The sequence below is a fragment of the Macrosteles quadrilineatus genome, unplaced genomic scaffold, assembly GCF_028750875.1.
Source record: "Macrosteles quadrilineatus isolate MER2022 unplaced genomic scaffold, UCM_ALF_1.0 Scaffold_1__1_contigs__length_201487025, whole genome shotgun sequence".
Taxonomy (NCBI): Eukaryota; Metazoa; Arthropoda; class Insecta; order Hemiptera; family Cicadellidae; genus Macrosteles; species Macrosteles quadrilineatus.
The window spans coordinates 168,704,620-168,721,667 of record NW_026542594.1 but is presented as its reverse complement, the minus strand read 5'-3'; the positions used below and the strand labels follow the sequence as shown (position 1 = coordinate 168,721,667).

General features: G+C 31.4%; 2 protein-coding genes across 5 annotated transcripts in view; both read left to right on the top strand.

Moving 5' to 3' along the window:
- LOC128989497 (inositol polyphosphate-5-phosphatase A-like) overlaps positions 1-11,002 on the top strand; it is an 83,176-nt gene extending 72,174 nt beyond the window's left edge. For 2 of the 4 annotated variants that reach the window (XM_054411395.1, XM_054411401.1), the window contains one exon: positions 1,985-3,934. In XM_054411395.1, coding sequence (XP_054267370.1) covers positions 1,985-2,962 — 978 coding nt within the window. In that variant the 3' untranslated portion in view covers positions 2,963-3,934. Of the gene's footprint in view, positions 1-1,984; positions 3,935-6,775 lie in introns of those variants that run through there. The other 2 variants (XM_054411413.1, XM_054411405.1) reach the window with 2 other exon arrangements.
- A 4,525-nt stretch (positions 11,003-15,527) lies between these two features.
- Positions 15,528-17,048, top strand: part of LOC128983169 (uncharacterized) — a 36,328-nt gene continuing 34,807 nt past the window's right edge. The window contains exon 1 of the mRNA XM_054402348.1: positions 15,528-15,637. Within this exon, the coding sequence (XP_054258323.1) occupies positions 15,604-15,637 (34 nt within the window). The 5' untranslated portion in view covers positions 15,528-15,603. The remainder of the gene's footprint in view (positions 15,638-17,048) is intronic.

Sequence of the window (17,048 nt, the reverse complement as noted above, 5' to 3'; positions counted from 1 at the left end):
CCCGCGGCATCGTTGTCTTGCACGATCGCAGCAAAATCATGAACATCTCGGGTCATGTAGACATTAACATTGTCTTCCGCAATCGCATAAAAAAATTGAACATTCCTCGTGGCCACATAGACATTATCATCGCTTCCCGTGGTCACAGAAACGTCATTGTTGTCATGCGCGATCGCGGCAAAATTCTGATCATCACCCGCGGCCGTGTAGACGTTATCATCGCCTCCCGTGGTCATGGAAACGTCATCGTCGTCATGCCTGATCGCGGAAATAGCTGTTTCTGTTCCCGCGATCCTCGGAGACGTGTTTTAAGTGCTAAAATGCACTTGTTGCAGTGTTTTTATTAATAACATTCCAGTAATCCGACATTTTCACTAATCTGGCAGTATCACGGTCCTATATCTGCCAGATTACTGAGAGTCTACTGTATTTATTAATGAAACGGTGTAACGGAGTTTGGTTGACTGGTGGGGTGTTGTGCTTGGCGCATGCAGCCGGTGTACCTGAGTCTTACCCTGACGTCGGGGTGAGTCCAATCATCTCACGCTCACGATCACGATGCACTAGTGATGTTACGAGATTCAGACAATATCATTGTAGAATTCTCAAGTTAATATTGTAAAATCACCACTGTAAGAGGAGAAAAGGATTGATTTAAAAAGTTATTGCCAAATTTATGTATGAGACATTTAAAATAAATATTAAAATGTAAACCATGAAAATACAAAGTAAAGAATGTAGTTTCTGTCAAGTCTAGTAAACAATCAAGCTGCAGTATAATTTATTCTTTTTTTTTAATAAGGACATATTTTGTTTTTATATAATCTCCAGGATTTGTAAAGTTCAAGAAATAGCCTGTGTTGAAAATAGTTTCTGTGTGATTAAACAGTTTAACTTTTTGACGTAATTAAACGGGACACTATATATCATCAAAATACTAACAAATTACAATGGTTGAGATAAAATATTTCACTGTTGTGTGATTTTTCCAAGAACTTTAATGTATACACAGTGTTTGAAACTGTTCAAAATTTTGCTTTGGACATTGCACCACTGTCTTTGGACTCGACACTATCATTTGGAAATAGAATAAGGAATATTATCAAATTCCCAATTACTGATGTAAAAGTAGAATTTGTCAAAAACACGTCACATCACTATAATGCACCCCACCCACGGACATTTCATTACATTCTTAGTAATTTACTGATATTCAGTTTTAGATGTATTGGAAAATACTAGAGTAGTGCTTTATCCTTGTAGTTTTCTTTAATAATTTTGTGTGAATTTAAATCATCTATGTTTTTGGTTTTGGTGCACATTGTAACCACCCCTGTACCTTTTCAATCCAACATTCTCCACTTATTTTGTAATATGTTGTTATGAACCGTTTAAAATATTTATTTGCAGCCCTAAACACAGCTAATAAAACTTACCTCCTAAAACGTCAAATTTTAAAATTAAAATGTTAGCACTAAAATTTTTTGTGAAGCACTGTTTTTAAACTATTAAAAATCTAAAACATGACGCAAATAGCCATGGTGGAAAAGATTATCAACAAGTAATAACAGTTTTTTTTTTCAAACTAGTGGTCTGATTATTAATTTCAAAATAAAAAAGTTAACTATTATTATTCTAAAGCATTGCTATAAAAAAATATATTTAACTTCCCCAAATTCTATTGTTCATTAAATTCCAAACCTTGAAACTGCTTTAGCCTCCCTAGGAAATTTTAAATCTATATCAGACATACTTTAGATACTCAAATTTACTTTCACTTTGAAATAGTTTTGTGTATACTATATCCAGAGTCTAGATCAGTTGATAGATTCACAGATTTATTACAGTTTCAAGAAGATAAATTGGAGTTGATAGATTGTGGGTTTTTAAAATCTCATTTTCATTCACCTCAATTGATTCTGAAGGTACTCATCACATTTATTTCGTCGGTTGGTTTACCCGCATGTCTGTTTGTTTGTTTTAGCCAGTGTTCCTGCGACTAAGCATAGTTGGTGAGGCAGGTAGGGTAGTCTGTTGTGACAACCGCCCTCCGCTGCATGTTACCCCCTCCCTAGTCGAGCCTAGTGTGGCGGCTCGACTCTTGGAGCGAACGGATTCATCAAACAGTATCCAAATAATAGAAACCCATCTAGATTTTGTGAAACCTGTCAATGACACTATAGACGATGCTTTTGTAGATTTTCCAATCAGATTGGAAAATATGGACACACTCTTGGATTTTACAAAGGACAAACGAGAAAAATTGAGTTTCAGTAGGCTTAGCTCAGAGGGGAATATCGGTGTAGATTTTGACCCTGTGAAAGCTCCGTTCCGACCACTACCGCAGGTCGAGGAGCCAAAAGTCTATGATAGATATATAGTGAAGCGAGTGCAGTCTGCGTCGTTTGTGGAGGTTCCCCGTGTAGGTATGCTGCGTCAGGGGGGATGTAGATGCATGAGTGAGTCACAAAGTTGGCGAGCTCGTTCAGTCTCAATTTCTAGCCGAACAACAAACAATTGGAGGAGTAACTCTAGAGTTAGGCTTATTTCAGACTCGAATTTGCAAAACTCGCTTCTTCGATTGCAAAGTCACCACAGTTCCTCTGACGAAGAATGGTTTGAAGAAGTCAGTAATGACGAGAACAACGAAGACTCTGGGTTGAATAAAAGTGATAATAGTCCAAACAGTGAAATGACAGAAAGTAAAATACCTGTTCTCGAAGAAATATCTTTGGAGGAGCCCTACGAACCTATACAGAGTGTGGAAGATATTTCTGGTGGAAGAATTCCTCTAGAGTTGAAAACGGAATTGAAGTGTAAGAGCTGCTGCCCAATACGGTGCAGAAAGAAACGCAGATTGACCAAGAGTCAGAGGAACAGTATTAAATCCAACATCTCAGGGAACAAAGATAGTTTAGATAATGCTTCAATTGGTAATGACAGGTGTTGTTCAATATCGTGATATATCACTCAAAGTATACTTAGTGTACGTACAGTAATAAGCTGTTAATTATTAGTCTACTCAAACACTCTTAATGATTTTTCAAGCCATAGAGTTTATTGTAATATAGACAGTCATTAACTTTACCATTAGCAATAGTTTATGTTTTATGTTACCAAGTTAAATGTTTTATATAGTACCAGAACAAATATTATTGTTTTCAGTATTCAATCCAACCTTTTCCCTTTTAACGAGTCAATCTTGAGGCCTTTAGATTTGCTTCTGAACCTAGTCGTACAAAATAATTTTATTTCTTTTGTTTTTACTTAGTTTTACAGTCTCCGAAATATGTTACATTGTTTATAATATTGTTTTAATATTTTGTAACTAATCTTGAAAGTGATACGGTAAATGTCGAGGGCTATAACTTTTCTATAAGAAAATTTGACAATAGTAATTGAAAGGCTTGAATTTGAAGTCCAGAATTGTCTAGAAAATGTTTTTAGATTCTTAATTTTAAGCTGTACTGGAATACAAACTGCAATCAATGTTTTTACACCAAAGTTATACTATTAACTGCTAGTACAAGAGTTATAACATAGCGACTTTAGATCAATTAGTTACAAGTTTAATCTTCTCTAAAAAATATTTGAGGTTTTTTGGATTTTCACAGTGATATATATGTTGATGAATCCGAAGCTTACTTTTTGCTTCTTGTGTAGAGTAATGCATCATTGTTTCATCTGAAGCATTAGTTAATATTTGTTGTCACTTTTGTTTTTGTGTTGTTATGCACCTTCTTGTCATGTGGTGTTTTTATTCTTCTTTGTGATTTTGTAGATACTTTTATTTTTTTTTTCTGAAAATGTTTCAGTTTACCATAATCAAACTACGCTTTTTGATTTGCTTTTCTAAATTAGTATTGAATATCAGGTTTTGCAATTTCTTGAAGTTCTATATTAGCTAAGAACATTATTTATATTGAAAAATATTTATCGCCCATACAATAGGTTTCATTAATTGGCAACAGGAGTATTGTTTAAATTTGATTTGATTGTATAGTAACTAAGTAAAACGCCTTTGCTCATAGTTATGATTTAATCTAAAAATCACGAGATTGTGGCTACTCTGGTGGGTAGGGCCAACATTCCAAATAAAAATTAATTTTAAATTAAACCTCATTGTGTAAAAAGTGAGGCTTTCAATTTAGATGTTTTTTTATTATAGTTTCAATATTTAGATTACAAGGCTTTTTGACCCTTTATTAACCATTTAGGATATTTTGTTTTGATTCAGAATTATTGACTCTCTTATATGGACAAAAGCTTAGTGTGACAACATTTCATCTAATATCGATTTTACTTTATGTAGTCTTGAGTTTTTTGACATTTATTGTGCTTGTATGTACAAATAGCATTTACAACAACCTATTTTTTCGTACGTATTGTATCTTTCCAATATTTTATAGATTATTCCTATTTTATGTAACCACTATGTGGTTTTGAAACAGAAATCAAACGAATTGAGTACCTAAAATATAATCTAATCATGCTAGTAACCTTTTGTGTTTGAATTTTAAGCAGATTAAAACTAATTCGTAAATCAAACCAGTAAATTAAGTTTATGGAAAGTTAATATTATATTATTGTGCTACGCTTATAGTATACTAAGTTTTACAAATAAAATATTACACTTTTCCAATTATTTTTTGATAAATTTTATTTTTCCCTACATACAAATATATTCTAAGATCTCTTTTTTTGGTGAGATTAAATGAAGAACAATAGGTTGAGTATATGTGTTGGAATTTAGCTCTTCATATTAATTTTACATTCTCTCTTAGCCCAATATTTTCAATCCAATTCAACTCAAATGCAGTGAAATTTGTTAGATAAAAATTCCAGAGATCTTAGGATTTTCCCAAAAACCCCATTAGATTCAAAGACTAGCAATTTATCATTCAGTAATTCATCTGGATTTTTGTTATTTGCAAAATTAATTTAAAACCTTGTTTGAAAGTAAATTGTAATATGATGACAATATGGAAATAATTTTTAATGTCGAATCAAACATTTTGATGAGCGATCTAAGGCGTTGTCTCTGGTTAGAAGATTCAGGGTTCGAATCCAGTCGTAGGTCTGATTTGCAACTCATGAGAAATCTGTAATAAAGTGTAGAGGAAGAGACACATGTAAAATAAAATGGTGGACGTGTTGGGTGAAACCATTTGAATTTCGCTTCAAATGAGGGTTTCTGCTACTTTTGGTAATCCTTTCTGTAAGTTTGTCCATTAAAAACTTATTTGAAAACAGTTTTGCATTTTTTGTTTATAAGGTAAAACATTATAAATAAACGGTATCAACAATCTGAGACATACTTTCTCCCATTAGCTTGTCAAAAACCTTTATCATAAGTAAGCGGTGGGAGTAACTATGTTTTATGGACAAATCCTAAAAGTAATAATAATTTTTAACTGTAATTTTTACAGTAATGAGGGTATTACCATATTTTTAGGTAAAAAGAATATAACTACCTAACTACTAAATTTTAATCGTTTTAGCTATTTTTGTAAAAATCAGACCTTTTTGTTATTTTATGGGAAAATCACCATTAAAAATTAAAATGAAAAAACCCTGAAGATACCATGGATTAGACCAACTCAGCAAATTTCATCAAAATTATACCACAGGCGTGGTCTGTATTTCTGTACACACACACATACAGACATCACTTGGAAAATCAATTTTTTTTTAGGTTGACCAAAAATGGATATATCCACCCAAAACTTAAACTCGAAAATGTTGATGAAAATATTACTTTTTTCCATATAAACGTGTATAGGGGGAGAGAGTAAAAAATTCATAGTTAAATCACTGAATAATTGAACAGTTCAAAGAGGAACATTGTGAATCTGTTGTAGTAGTGAATTTACATAATTATTTATTTTTTTAACAGTTTTGCACCATTTAGGCAGGTATAATGGAGCAATTCTGTAGTTCTACTTTGTAAACATATGTAGTCTGTGGGAATTTGTCTTTGACAGGTTTTATTTATTTATTTATTTTTTTTTTATATATATAATGACAGAAACATAATGGTTCTCTTGCATATAATTTGTGTTTAAGGGATATTAGACCGTAGTGTGATTAGCATGTTCCATATTTTGTTTTGCTCTTGTGTTTTTGTGTGATTTTATTTCTTTGTTGTTTCATTTTCGCATAGAAAAGTAACTGGAAGTTCCAAGATATAGGTGTGAACCTTGCTTGAGTAGTGTTATTTCAATAAGTTGTTGTTTGGGTGAGTAGTATTTTGTTCCTAAGTATTTAGTTAATTGTTTATCACTGATTTGATACAGCTAAATATTTGATTATCAATCGAATTTGCTTCATATCATTAATTTTTACATTTCAATATGGGTTACAACTTGGTGAAGCAAAAGTATAGATTGGGAAATATAATTTTTAATAACAAACATACCGTTGTTTAGAATGTTATTTCTGAAATGTTATTTATTATATGTATGATATTAAAATCAATTTGTGCATTTGCAATACCTCGAATCAAAAGCATTTATTTTTAAGGCATAGTAAAAAATAATATAAATAAAATATTAAGCCACTAGTTTAGAAAATGGGTGTTTTCTGGACAAGAATGGGTGTTTCCATACCCATGGGATTACCATATGAGTGCAGTAAACTAATTTTGATGTGTAAACAGCTGTTTTCAGGAAGCATTAAAACAGTGTAGTGTGGCAAAAAAATACACTAATTTTTTATCAATTTTTCTGATATCTCATGAAATCCTTGGTCAACAGCTCATTGTGTTATTTTTCAGGAGCTAAGAATGCAGACGTATGGGAAAGATCGAACATTGTTGTGGACGAAAGGATGTTAACTGATCCTGCATCTATCACAAGATATATTCACTACAAGGACTCCGAACCACCGAAGATATTCAAGGAAACCACCGTCTAATCTTCCACCAGCACAGCATTGTAGTACAGATATAATTTTATAAGATGGCACTTGGCTCCTCTAGAAAACATCAGGCACTGTTGTTACTCTTCATCCGTAGATTGCTTACCACCCCTTAGACAATCTATTAGCACGCTTCCATGAACAACCTAGTTCAAAATCCAATAATAAAATTGCATGTGATTATTAATTATGCAGTATTCTCAAAAATAATTTAACAATCATTTCTGTTCTTATCTAATTTAAATTGGATTCCTTGGACGGTTTTATATAGTTTAACTTTAAGAGAAAATGAAAGTTCACTGGAAATAAGTATTAAAAAGAATATTTATTTCACTCCGTAGTGATATTCGGTTTCCTATTATTTCTACTATAATGAATGTATAAATAAAAATGTCTTTTATTAGCAAGCGCTCCTCAGTACAAACTGTTTTATAGGATGAGTCTTGTCAATTAACTAATCCTAACTTAAAACTAAAGACAAAACAAAATACCCCTATTTACAATATTTTGGGTATCTACAACTATATACATTTTCTTCAGCCTAGATCTAAAAGCTGGGACACCCAGCATCTTAAGGTTACAGGGGAGGTCATTGTACAGTTTAGGATACATTGAGAAGTAAAAATAAGTTTATTTAAATCTCTAATTAAAGTTAAACCATATAATAAAGAAATATTTTTGAAACAATATTCTCTACTCCATAATGAAATATAATATTGGTACTTTCTGATCCCGATCAGTATATTTAATATCAGCCGCTTGTATGTACAATGCGAAGATTATTTGGTTTGGTTTACAAAGCTTGAATGATAATGAATGAACTATGATGATTTAGTCCAGACAAATTTGCTACATTTGCAATCCTAGCAATATAGAAAGCGGCTTTTAAAAAAAATAGTCAATTACTTTATGTTAAGGAAACGTTGCACATTGCGTTTGTGTAGTGTTATTGTTATTTATTGCAGCTCTTGAACTCTGGAATCTTCGCAGCCGAGTCCTCTGATTTTGCGTTATTGCTGCTCTCCGAGTTGCTGCTGAAGTTAATGATGAATGATTCCGTGATGTCATATCACCTATGTATGATGTTCGCATTTTAGCTTCCATCGGTCTTGGTCTATCGTAGAAAAATTTTCATAGCAGAGCCTTTGAATGTTGTGTTTTGTATTAGTTGTGATGCGATGGCAAACTCGATGAGTTGGGGGAAGTCCAAGGGTTGATGTCTTTTAAAAGGACCTGAGCGCATTTCCACCTTCCCCTTGCCAAGGGCTGCAGCCCCTAAGTGCCACCTTATAAAATGTTATCTGTACACGAGTGCACCAATCCTATGTCTGCTAGATACATTCGCTACAAGCACTCTCAACTTCCCAGGATATTCAAAGAAACCACCTGTTACTCATGTGTCTCTTTCACTCTTCCCAGAATTTGTTGATGTCTCATTGTTGCAATGGTTTGTAAATAATTTAAAATTTTATACCTTATACAGATCCGTTACATGTCCTGAAATGTCAATGTTTGAATGTAAGTCTATCTAAATGTATGTTTGTTGTTTACATAGATTAACGGATACGATTTCAAAGAATTTTTTGGTACTTGATAGTTAAGTATGGCTATGCAATTTTTTAAACTTCACTGATTGTGGTCTCATATAATTAAAATTATTAAAATGTCTGTTATAGCCATACATTATTTGTTAATGATTTTGTTGTTGCCACAATTACAAGAATTACAAGAACAAATATGGTTAGCAAGACTTTAAATTCAGAAAACTCGTTCTCATACTAAAAATAAAAAAAGTTATTTAGATATATAGTTTGAGCAAATATTATAGCTGCTTTTCTTAGTTCATTTTTTCACCTAACGGTGCCAATTACGATCTGCGAATGCATATTTTCTTTATTACTTAACTTTTGTGCACGATATTTTTAAAATGTTATTACAGTACATACAAAAAATTATTTAGATTAGAAGTAATATTTTTAATTATTGATGATTTTACTGTAAAATTATTAAAAATATTAATGGGAACTCCTTAAAAAAATGTACAAAATTGTAATATGCTTCCTATCCTACACTATAGACAAAGGCCACCAATTTGTAAAATGAATTTGTTATCACGACCCATGATCATTTTCATTGTTTATGGTAACAGGGTATACATCAGGATAAAATAACACCAAGGTTTCAAAGACCAATTGTTGACTAATTTTATTTGATATGACAAGACAAATATTTTTTATTCGTAAATTTTTAACATTTATAAGTAAAAATATAAAATCCAGGAGTAATAAATTCCACTTTGTACTAACAAAGTTTGTGTTATTGTTTATATACAATACCTTTATAATATGAGTATATGATTACTTTCTTCTTTGATAACTATTTGTTAAAATTATTATAATTTTTGTTTTTAATTTTCGTAGGTGTTTTTACCCTAATAAAAGGTACTCTTTTAAACCAAATATTGTAGTAAATAAATGTATATACATGAGGATTAAGAAATGTATACATATGTACCTTCTTTAATTTATCTTGAGTAAAAGTAAAACTTGATTTTATTTTTATATTTTTTGTTTGTATAGAAATATGTAAATAGTATCATAGCTTATGAAATTAATGTTAAATGTTAACAGTTCTTCTACAACTTGCTATTGCTTGTTTTATTGTCGTGAACAAAATAGCGTGTGTATAAAGCTGTGATGTATAGTAATCATGCTGATAAACTATCCTAAAATAGGGTATCACCCTAAAATAAATTTTAATAGTCGTTAAACGAGTTATCCTTTTTAGTTAAAACTATTATCTTAAACCTAGAATCCCTACGCTTAGATTGAAAGGATATTTTGTCATCCTTTTGGTTGGTTGTTGTGAACGAAATGAGCTCTTCTTCTATATATTTTTTAATTTGTTTGTTGAATTTCAGAATGGTATGAAAATGTTGTTATTGTGTTCTTAATTCTATTAATTATAATAGGTAACTTGTTACTGTAGAGTAACTTTTCATGGCTCACAGTAGTTTCACTGAATTGTTTTAATTTTGTTTTATTTTTTTACCCTAAAAATTTACAGTACTTATAAAATTATGCTGATGTTTGTACCGTTAAAAATCAAATATTTCAAAGTACATAACGACCCAATGATTCAAAATGCATTGGTAATGATGATCCATTACGTTGGGATTCTAGACTTCTAGGTCTATTATTTACTGTTAATGAAAAACAATCTAATCTTGTGATGTCTATTCTTAAGCACCTTCAACTATCTTGCACTAGTCTCACTCATTCTAAATCTATTATTAATTTGTTACGCTTTAAACTATTCTGGGACGTGTGTTGAATTAGCGTAGAATGATGATTAAAATCGTAGACTTAGATTATTGATAGACCAGTATTGTACTTTTAAGTTAACCAGTCCTTTTGTAGTGTGTAAGCATCCGTCTTAACAAGCTTTAAAGTTTCTTTAGGATAGAAAAGTTGCCATTTGTAGTTACCTTTATTTTTTAAGCTGTTTCTAGGTTAAGTTAGTTAAAAAGTTAGTTTTATTTATGTGTGATATTCCTTTTAGTGTAAAACAACTTAGTTATTGCTCAAGTAAATCTAGCTTTCTTTAGTTTAGTTTATTGCTGATTACAGTTATTTGCTGGTTTTGGTGTGGTAAACAAATAAGTAGGCCTAGCCAATAGGATTGTTGAAACTGTGACCTTTAAACATAAATTTAGTTAAATACTCTTAGATTTAAAACTTGTAAATTTTCTATGTGGTTGGTAGCTTTTAATATTGACTTGTGTTTTAATTATTTGTGTATACACCACTGAATTTACGATAAAAATTCAAACAAATTCTTTTAGCGCTCTTACGTTTATCAACTGTTAAAATATTTTGAACCCTACAACTCTCTGTCATGTTAAAACCTTTGATTTATTATAGGCCTAATTTACTTTCACTTTAGAAGGTATTTAAGATACAGTATACAGAAAAAGATACCTGAAACTCAGGAAAATCGATCTCATTTCTAGTCATTGATTTATATTCTGTATTAGTTTAATATATTGTTTTCCTATATATAATGTTTGTGCTGAATTAAACTTGATTACCTACATTGTGTATTCCGTTCCCTCTTTGTTCTCTTCAAAATCCTTGGGGAGTTGGACCCTGGTAAAATTTTAACACAATAGTAGAAATCTTGCAACCCTGACAGATGTACTAAAACAGATCTACATTCTAAAAAAAATCATAAAATAGGCCTAAGTTAAAAATATTGATTCTGTTGTTTCAAAAATAGCCACCGTTAAAAAAATTGCAGCTAACTGATTGGAACAGTCGTATGCTATGGTCTTGAATGTAGATAGATTAAGACTTCTTTATTCTATGCATTTTTTCTCTCTCTAAATTTTCTCGTTTAGGAGCTACATGATGCAGAATGTACACCACAAGCCAGCAAGCCTAAACTCCTAAACAGGTAACTTTAGAGAAAGAATGTCAAGAACAATCATAAAATACAGGGTGTTCCATAAGAAATAACAAAGTTGACGGCCATGTTGGAAAATGGCGGACATATTAAAAAAATTCTAAACCATCCCAAAAGACATCTTAAAAAATAAAGGGGAGTGTCCCATAAGAAGTTAACTTCTTATCTCATAATAAAAGAGTTAGCTATTGGTTCACTTCAGGTGAGACACTGTGTATATTTTCTTGTTTCTCAATCTTTAGAGGATTTCAAACTAACCAAAACAACATACAATATTGATACTAGGGTAAAATTAATATACACATTTCATTTGTAGCCTGCCTTTACCATGAGAAATTATATTAGCGAAATAGGTCTAAAAGAACTAGATAATGCCCTAGCAAATTTTGCTCCTAATTTTTAGTCTTACCAACCTAATTCAAACACATAATAAAAAAGTTCAAATTAATAAACAAAAAGCCACCAAATTTATACAAAAAAGTAAAGCCTACATGTATTTTTCCTACTGTTTACAAAAAAATTTATCAATATCATTATTTTTATAATTTAGACTCTTTAAATCAAAAGCAGAGCCTGGGTTGATACAGCAATGGTTATAGAATATTTTTTTATTTCCATTAATATTAATGACAGTTTAAGAATAAATAATCAACGTCAAAGTTTTTGTATAAATAAACCTACCACAAAGTTGTATAATATGTTATTATTTCATTTGTTTGGATCAGCTATAAGAAATTGTGAAATAAGCCTTCGGCAGTTCTGCTTTTTTACATTGAAATGTCAACGCAAAGATAAAATTGTGAATTTTATCATGCTTGCTTCCATGGGGACCAATAATTATTAATATTTACTTTTGAAAACCTCACATCAAAACTTTGGACGTCCAAGGGGCATAGCCGGAGAGGAATTTGGGGAAGTGAATAGACCTTTGACATTGACACTCATGGATATGTGGACCATCTTTGTGCTTAATCTTTGCTGTATCGGTTTAGTATTTTAGTCATGGCAGCGGACAGACAGACAGACAGAAACCACCTCAATTTTATAATAGTATATATTGATAGTTTATGGTTTTGTTACTAAAGACATAAGTACAAGTTAAAAATGTACTCAAAGAAAAGATTTGTCAACAACATTTACATAACAAACACACAAATGAAATCAAAAACATGCTTTAGATTTTAGAATAAAATGAGATGTCTAACTGCAGTAAAGTCAGTGAATGCAGGTTTAAAGATAGTTCAACCACAGACAATGGAAAAACACCTTTTTACCCTCCCTGTTGCAGCAACCAAGTGCAAGTACTTGTTAAACTAATGTTATTTAAATAGGGAATAAATGTTATATTTTTAAGGAGACATTTTAGTGTAAATTCAATCAGGCAAATAGAAATTCGGTTAGTCTGCAGGTTTGCTGCGGCGGGGGTATTATATTACCTTACCTAAACAGTAAACCTAAGTACTCATTTAAATTGATGTTATTTAAATAGGAAATAAATATGATTTTTTTTAGATAGATTGAATTTTGTTGTCATTGTGACAATAAGTATTTACTTCTCAAGACCCACCCGTAACATTGAAGGCCTAAAACAAATCCGTAGTCAACTTCTGGGTATACTTTATAGGCTTACAGGTCAATAGTCGAAAATTGTGTCTTATTTCAACTAATGTTGATCAAAGCTGCCATGTTTCGTTGCACGTTTAAATTATTTGGTGTTTTTGACGTAAAGCTCCGACGATGTTGCAGTGCAACGAAACATGTCAGCTTTGATCAACATTAGTTTAAATAAGACACAATTTTGGACTACTGACGGAGGCAAGCCTATAAAGTCATTATTCATAGTCCAGCCCAGGGGCTATCAGAATGAATAATTCTGGGTATAGTAGTTACATGTGTGAGAAAATTCCACTATTTTTTCAGTACCTTCTTTATCGAGATATACAAAATCAGACGGACGTTTTCTTCCTGAACAAACAAAAATACCTATGAGTTGTTCGAATGAAATTTGGGATACTCAAATGGACAATAGTAACACTTAAACCACCTGATAAAAAAAATGAAATTTTTAATTTTCCAAACTTAGAAGGTTGTATGTTTTAAGAAGATAACATAAATAAAACAAAACATGACATTAATTTACCTAAATCAACTTAATGAAGGCAATGTGGAAAAGGTATAAATCCATGGATCTAACTTTGAATATTTCAAGCTAAATTTCCCCAAAGTTTACGTTTCGAAAGTGGAGATGATTGGAATTGTCTATTGGTTTTAGAGGAACATTATCAATTTTGTTTGTGAACTTTTGAAACAATATGATTTGGACCGTTCCCTTTTGAAAATTATTATACATTAACCATAAAAAGGACGGTCACTAACTTTAACGAGAAATAATTTATTTGACGAACTTCAAAGCTAATCAATGCTGTTATATTTATTCAATATTTTAGGGAGTTTCTATGTCGTTTGCAACCTTTTTTAGGGCAGCTTTATTTATTTTTATGAATACTCGTAAATTGTTTTCTCCATACAAGGAATAGAAATGCCATTTTAAGACAATATTTTATAATGTTTAATTAGGTAATTGGTATTAGCCTAATCTGCAGATTTGCTTCGGGAGGGTATTTTACATTACGTTGTAGTTATTCTAATGTTATCTAAAGCACAGATAATATAACCCCTTTATATTATCTGTGGCTAAAGACACAGAAGCCAGAAAGCTAGCGCTTCTGCGGCGATAAGAGGCAACTGGCCTAGTAGTTTGTGTATTCGCCACTAGATCGTGTGGTCACTGGTAACGTAAATACTGTAGTTAATTTATAACTATTAATTTATATTAAATCAAGAAACAAAATAGGCTTCAGCTAGTAAGATAATAATAAACTATAAATTGAAAATGTCGCATTTTTTTTTAAAGTTAAGGCCGTGGTGGGTAACAAAAAAACCTTCTTATCCGTTGACTCCCGCACTGGATAGTCAGATCGATAATAAATAAATACTCCAACTCTCCACGACAATGTTTGCTTTTCTGATTCTGATGAAAAAGAATTTTATTTCATCAGAATCGGAGGAGTTGAAGACAAAATCAAACATTATTCGGAGGCCATGAATCGTATCCCTTAGTTGGGGACGAGGGAGTGGCACATAGTAGTCCTCGATGTATTCACGTACATCACCTCACACCTCTCCTTCTAGTACAGTACATTCATTCGATATCTACCTACTACAATTTAGTTCGTTACGTGTTTTATAGTGATCCCGTTATTACAGATTAATTTATAGGTTAAGAGTCTATTATTACTTTTATTTGGACACTAATTCGTTGTTATGTAACTTGTTTTGAGGTAAATGCATGTAGTTTACGCCTGTTTTATTCTCAACACTAGGTTTAGACCTTTTTACTAATATTCATTTATGTTATACCTACTTAAGGGGGCAATGTACCCAAAAATACTTTTTATTTATAAATGGCCTAGATTTTTTTTATCAAAGTGTATCCTAGTGTAAAACTAAAAAGAAAATATGATATGAAATATGATAAAATATGATTAAAAAAAACATACGTTTACGTTTTACAGCATAACTCCTTTGGTACCTATAGCAATAGCACGTATTCCATTTTTTTTTAAACTTTGTTTTAAAGCTAATAAATAGCCTTCCAAACTGTAGCATAGCTTTTGATATGTTATTAAAAAAAGATAAAAGACATTTTATTTTAATTTTTTTACAAAATTTAGTTTATTTTTTTTTATAAAAAATATGTAAGGATTATGGTTAATAATATGTAAATTTTCATGATACTGTTTGTGCACAATAATATATTGAAGAACATATGTACAAAATTTGACTTCTCTAGCTAAAAAAATAAAAAAGTTATGGTGTTAAACGTAATGGAGAACACTAAAAAAGAAATATGCGGGAAATTGCAAAAAAACTCTTTGCTTCCAATAGGCGCCTGAAGCAGAAAAACCAGCTGTGGACCACAGACAATGGAAACATTAAAGTATTATATTGTCTGTGGTTCAACAATGTAGCGGTAGTGTACTGAACCAGCCGCTAGGGGCGCCACACATTGCTTGGCGGGAGTCCTATCAGCTGGGAAGCAGTAGCAGTGGCTGTGGTTCTGTTGCGCCGTTGTGATTTGTGTGGCAGTGGCAGTGGCATTGTCGATTGTCGCGAGTCTCCGGGTGGAACTAAGTGAATGGTGTTCGGATAGGTGTTGGTATGGTAATCATGGATTACAGGGATTTGCTCACGGGTAAGCTCATAAATAATTTAATAACCTATGAATAGATTGTGGTGAAAAATCAACCAAAATGTTGTCTTTTCTGAAAACCCCAACTTCGAAATATGTTTTGTGCATGCACATTAGGATTTTTTGTATTATTGATTGGTATCGTATCGTAAGTTTTTTTATTTAAGGTCGTAGAATTTCAACTTGACTTTTAACACTTACACATACAGTAGTTTCAAAGCAACAAAGTTGGTAATATTAATACTTTATATTGAATGTATATTTGTTATATTAGGAAATATTTCACCTTTACTCATGTTAACGCTTTGTTCATGTAAAATAAAATTTAAATATATCAAATTCTACATCATTAAGCCAAATGGATGTTGTACATTTTAAAGACAATAATAAGGTTATGATCCATAGTTCAAAAATATTTCACCCTAAGTTTGAATAGGTGATCGTTTTAAACATGAAATAATTATGTATAAAAATGTATTACAGTATTGGCAATAATTGTTTGCAATTTTAAACTGTATCCTACTGAAACAATGATTTTTATTGTTTCTGTTTGACATAGGCCTACTCAAAGATACTGCACAAATTACTTTGAATTTGATGTCTTATGTTTTCTTAACAGCTATGCGATTGTAGATCTATTTTTACTTCGGGAAGCCCTTAGGCATTGTCCTGGGGTTTCCAATTCGTTCTTGAATACATACCAACGACCATAGCATAGAGATTAATGGGGTTTTCTTTAGTTACATCTGAACTACTTGTTTATTTACAAACAAACTTAATAATATTCATACTACTGGTGCAAAATTATAGTTTACTGTTCCTGCTATAATAAAATAGCCCATGTAACAGGGGATTAAACAATTAAATTAAATCAATTCATAGTTGCAGTTGCAATAGGGCCCATCGTTGCAAAAACCCTGCAAACTAAGCGAAATCGTAGTTTCTTCATACGATTTGCTTCAAACTAATCCATAATACAAAAATATTGATTTCGAGGTGTACTATGGAGTTTACTCTATATCGAGCTTCGAGAGACACTTATCATATTTTCAATAATTGTAAAAGATTTACGATAAAATAAAGAAAATTGCTATAATATGGTGGATACATATCTATATGTATACTACCGTTATTTATTCGAATGGTACTTTGTTTTTTAATGTCCAGCATTTTTGGACGAAAAAATGTCTTAATATCGTTATTTACCGACATTGGTTCTACGAAGACATCGATTTTCAGATTAACCTCTTCATCTTCTAACAAAAGTTCTTAATAAAGAAACTAGCACTAGATGTTCGCGTATTCTGCAGGTTACATCTGACTTTAATATTATTTGTTAATTAAAACTAGTATAAAGTATATAGTCATTGGTCATTTTTTTACCAGCTCATTAGTGTGCAAATAGTGAGACTGC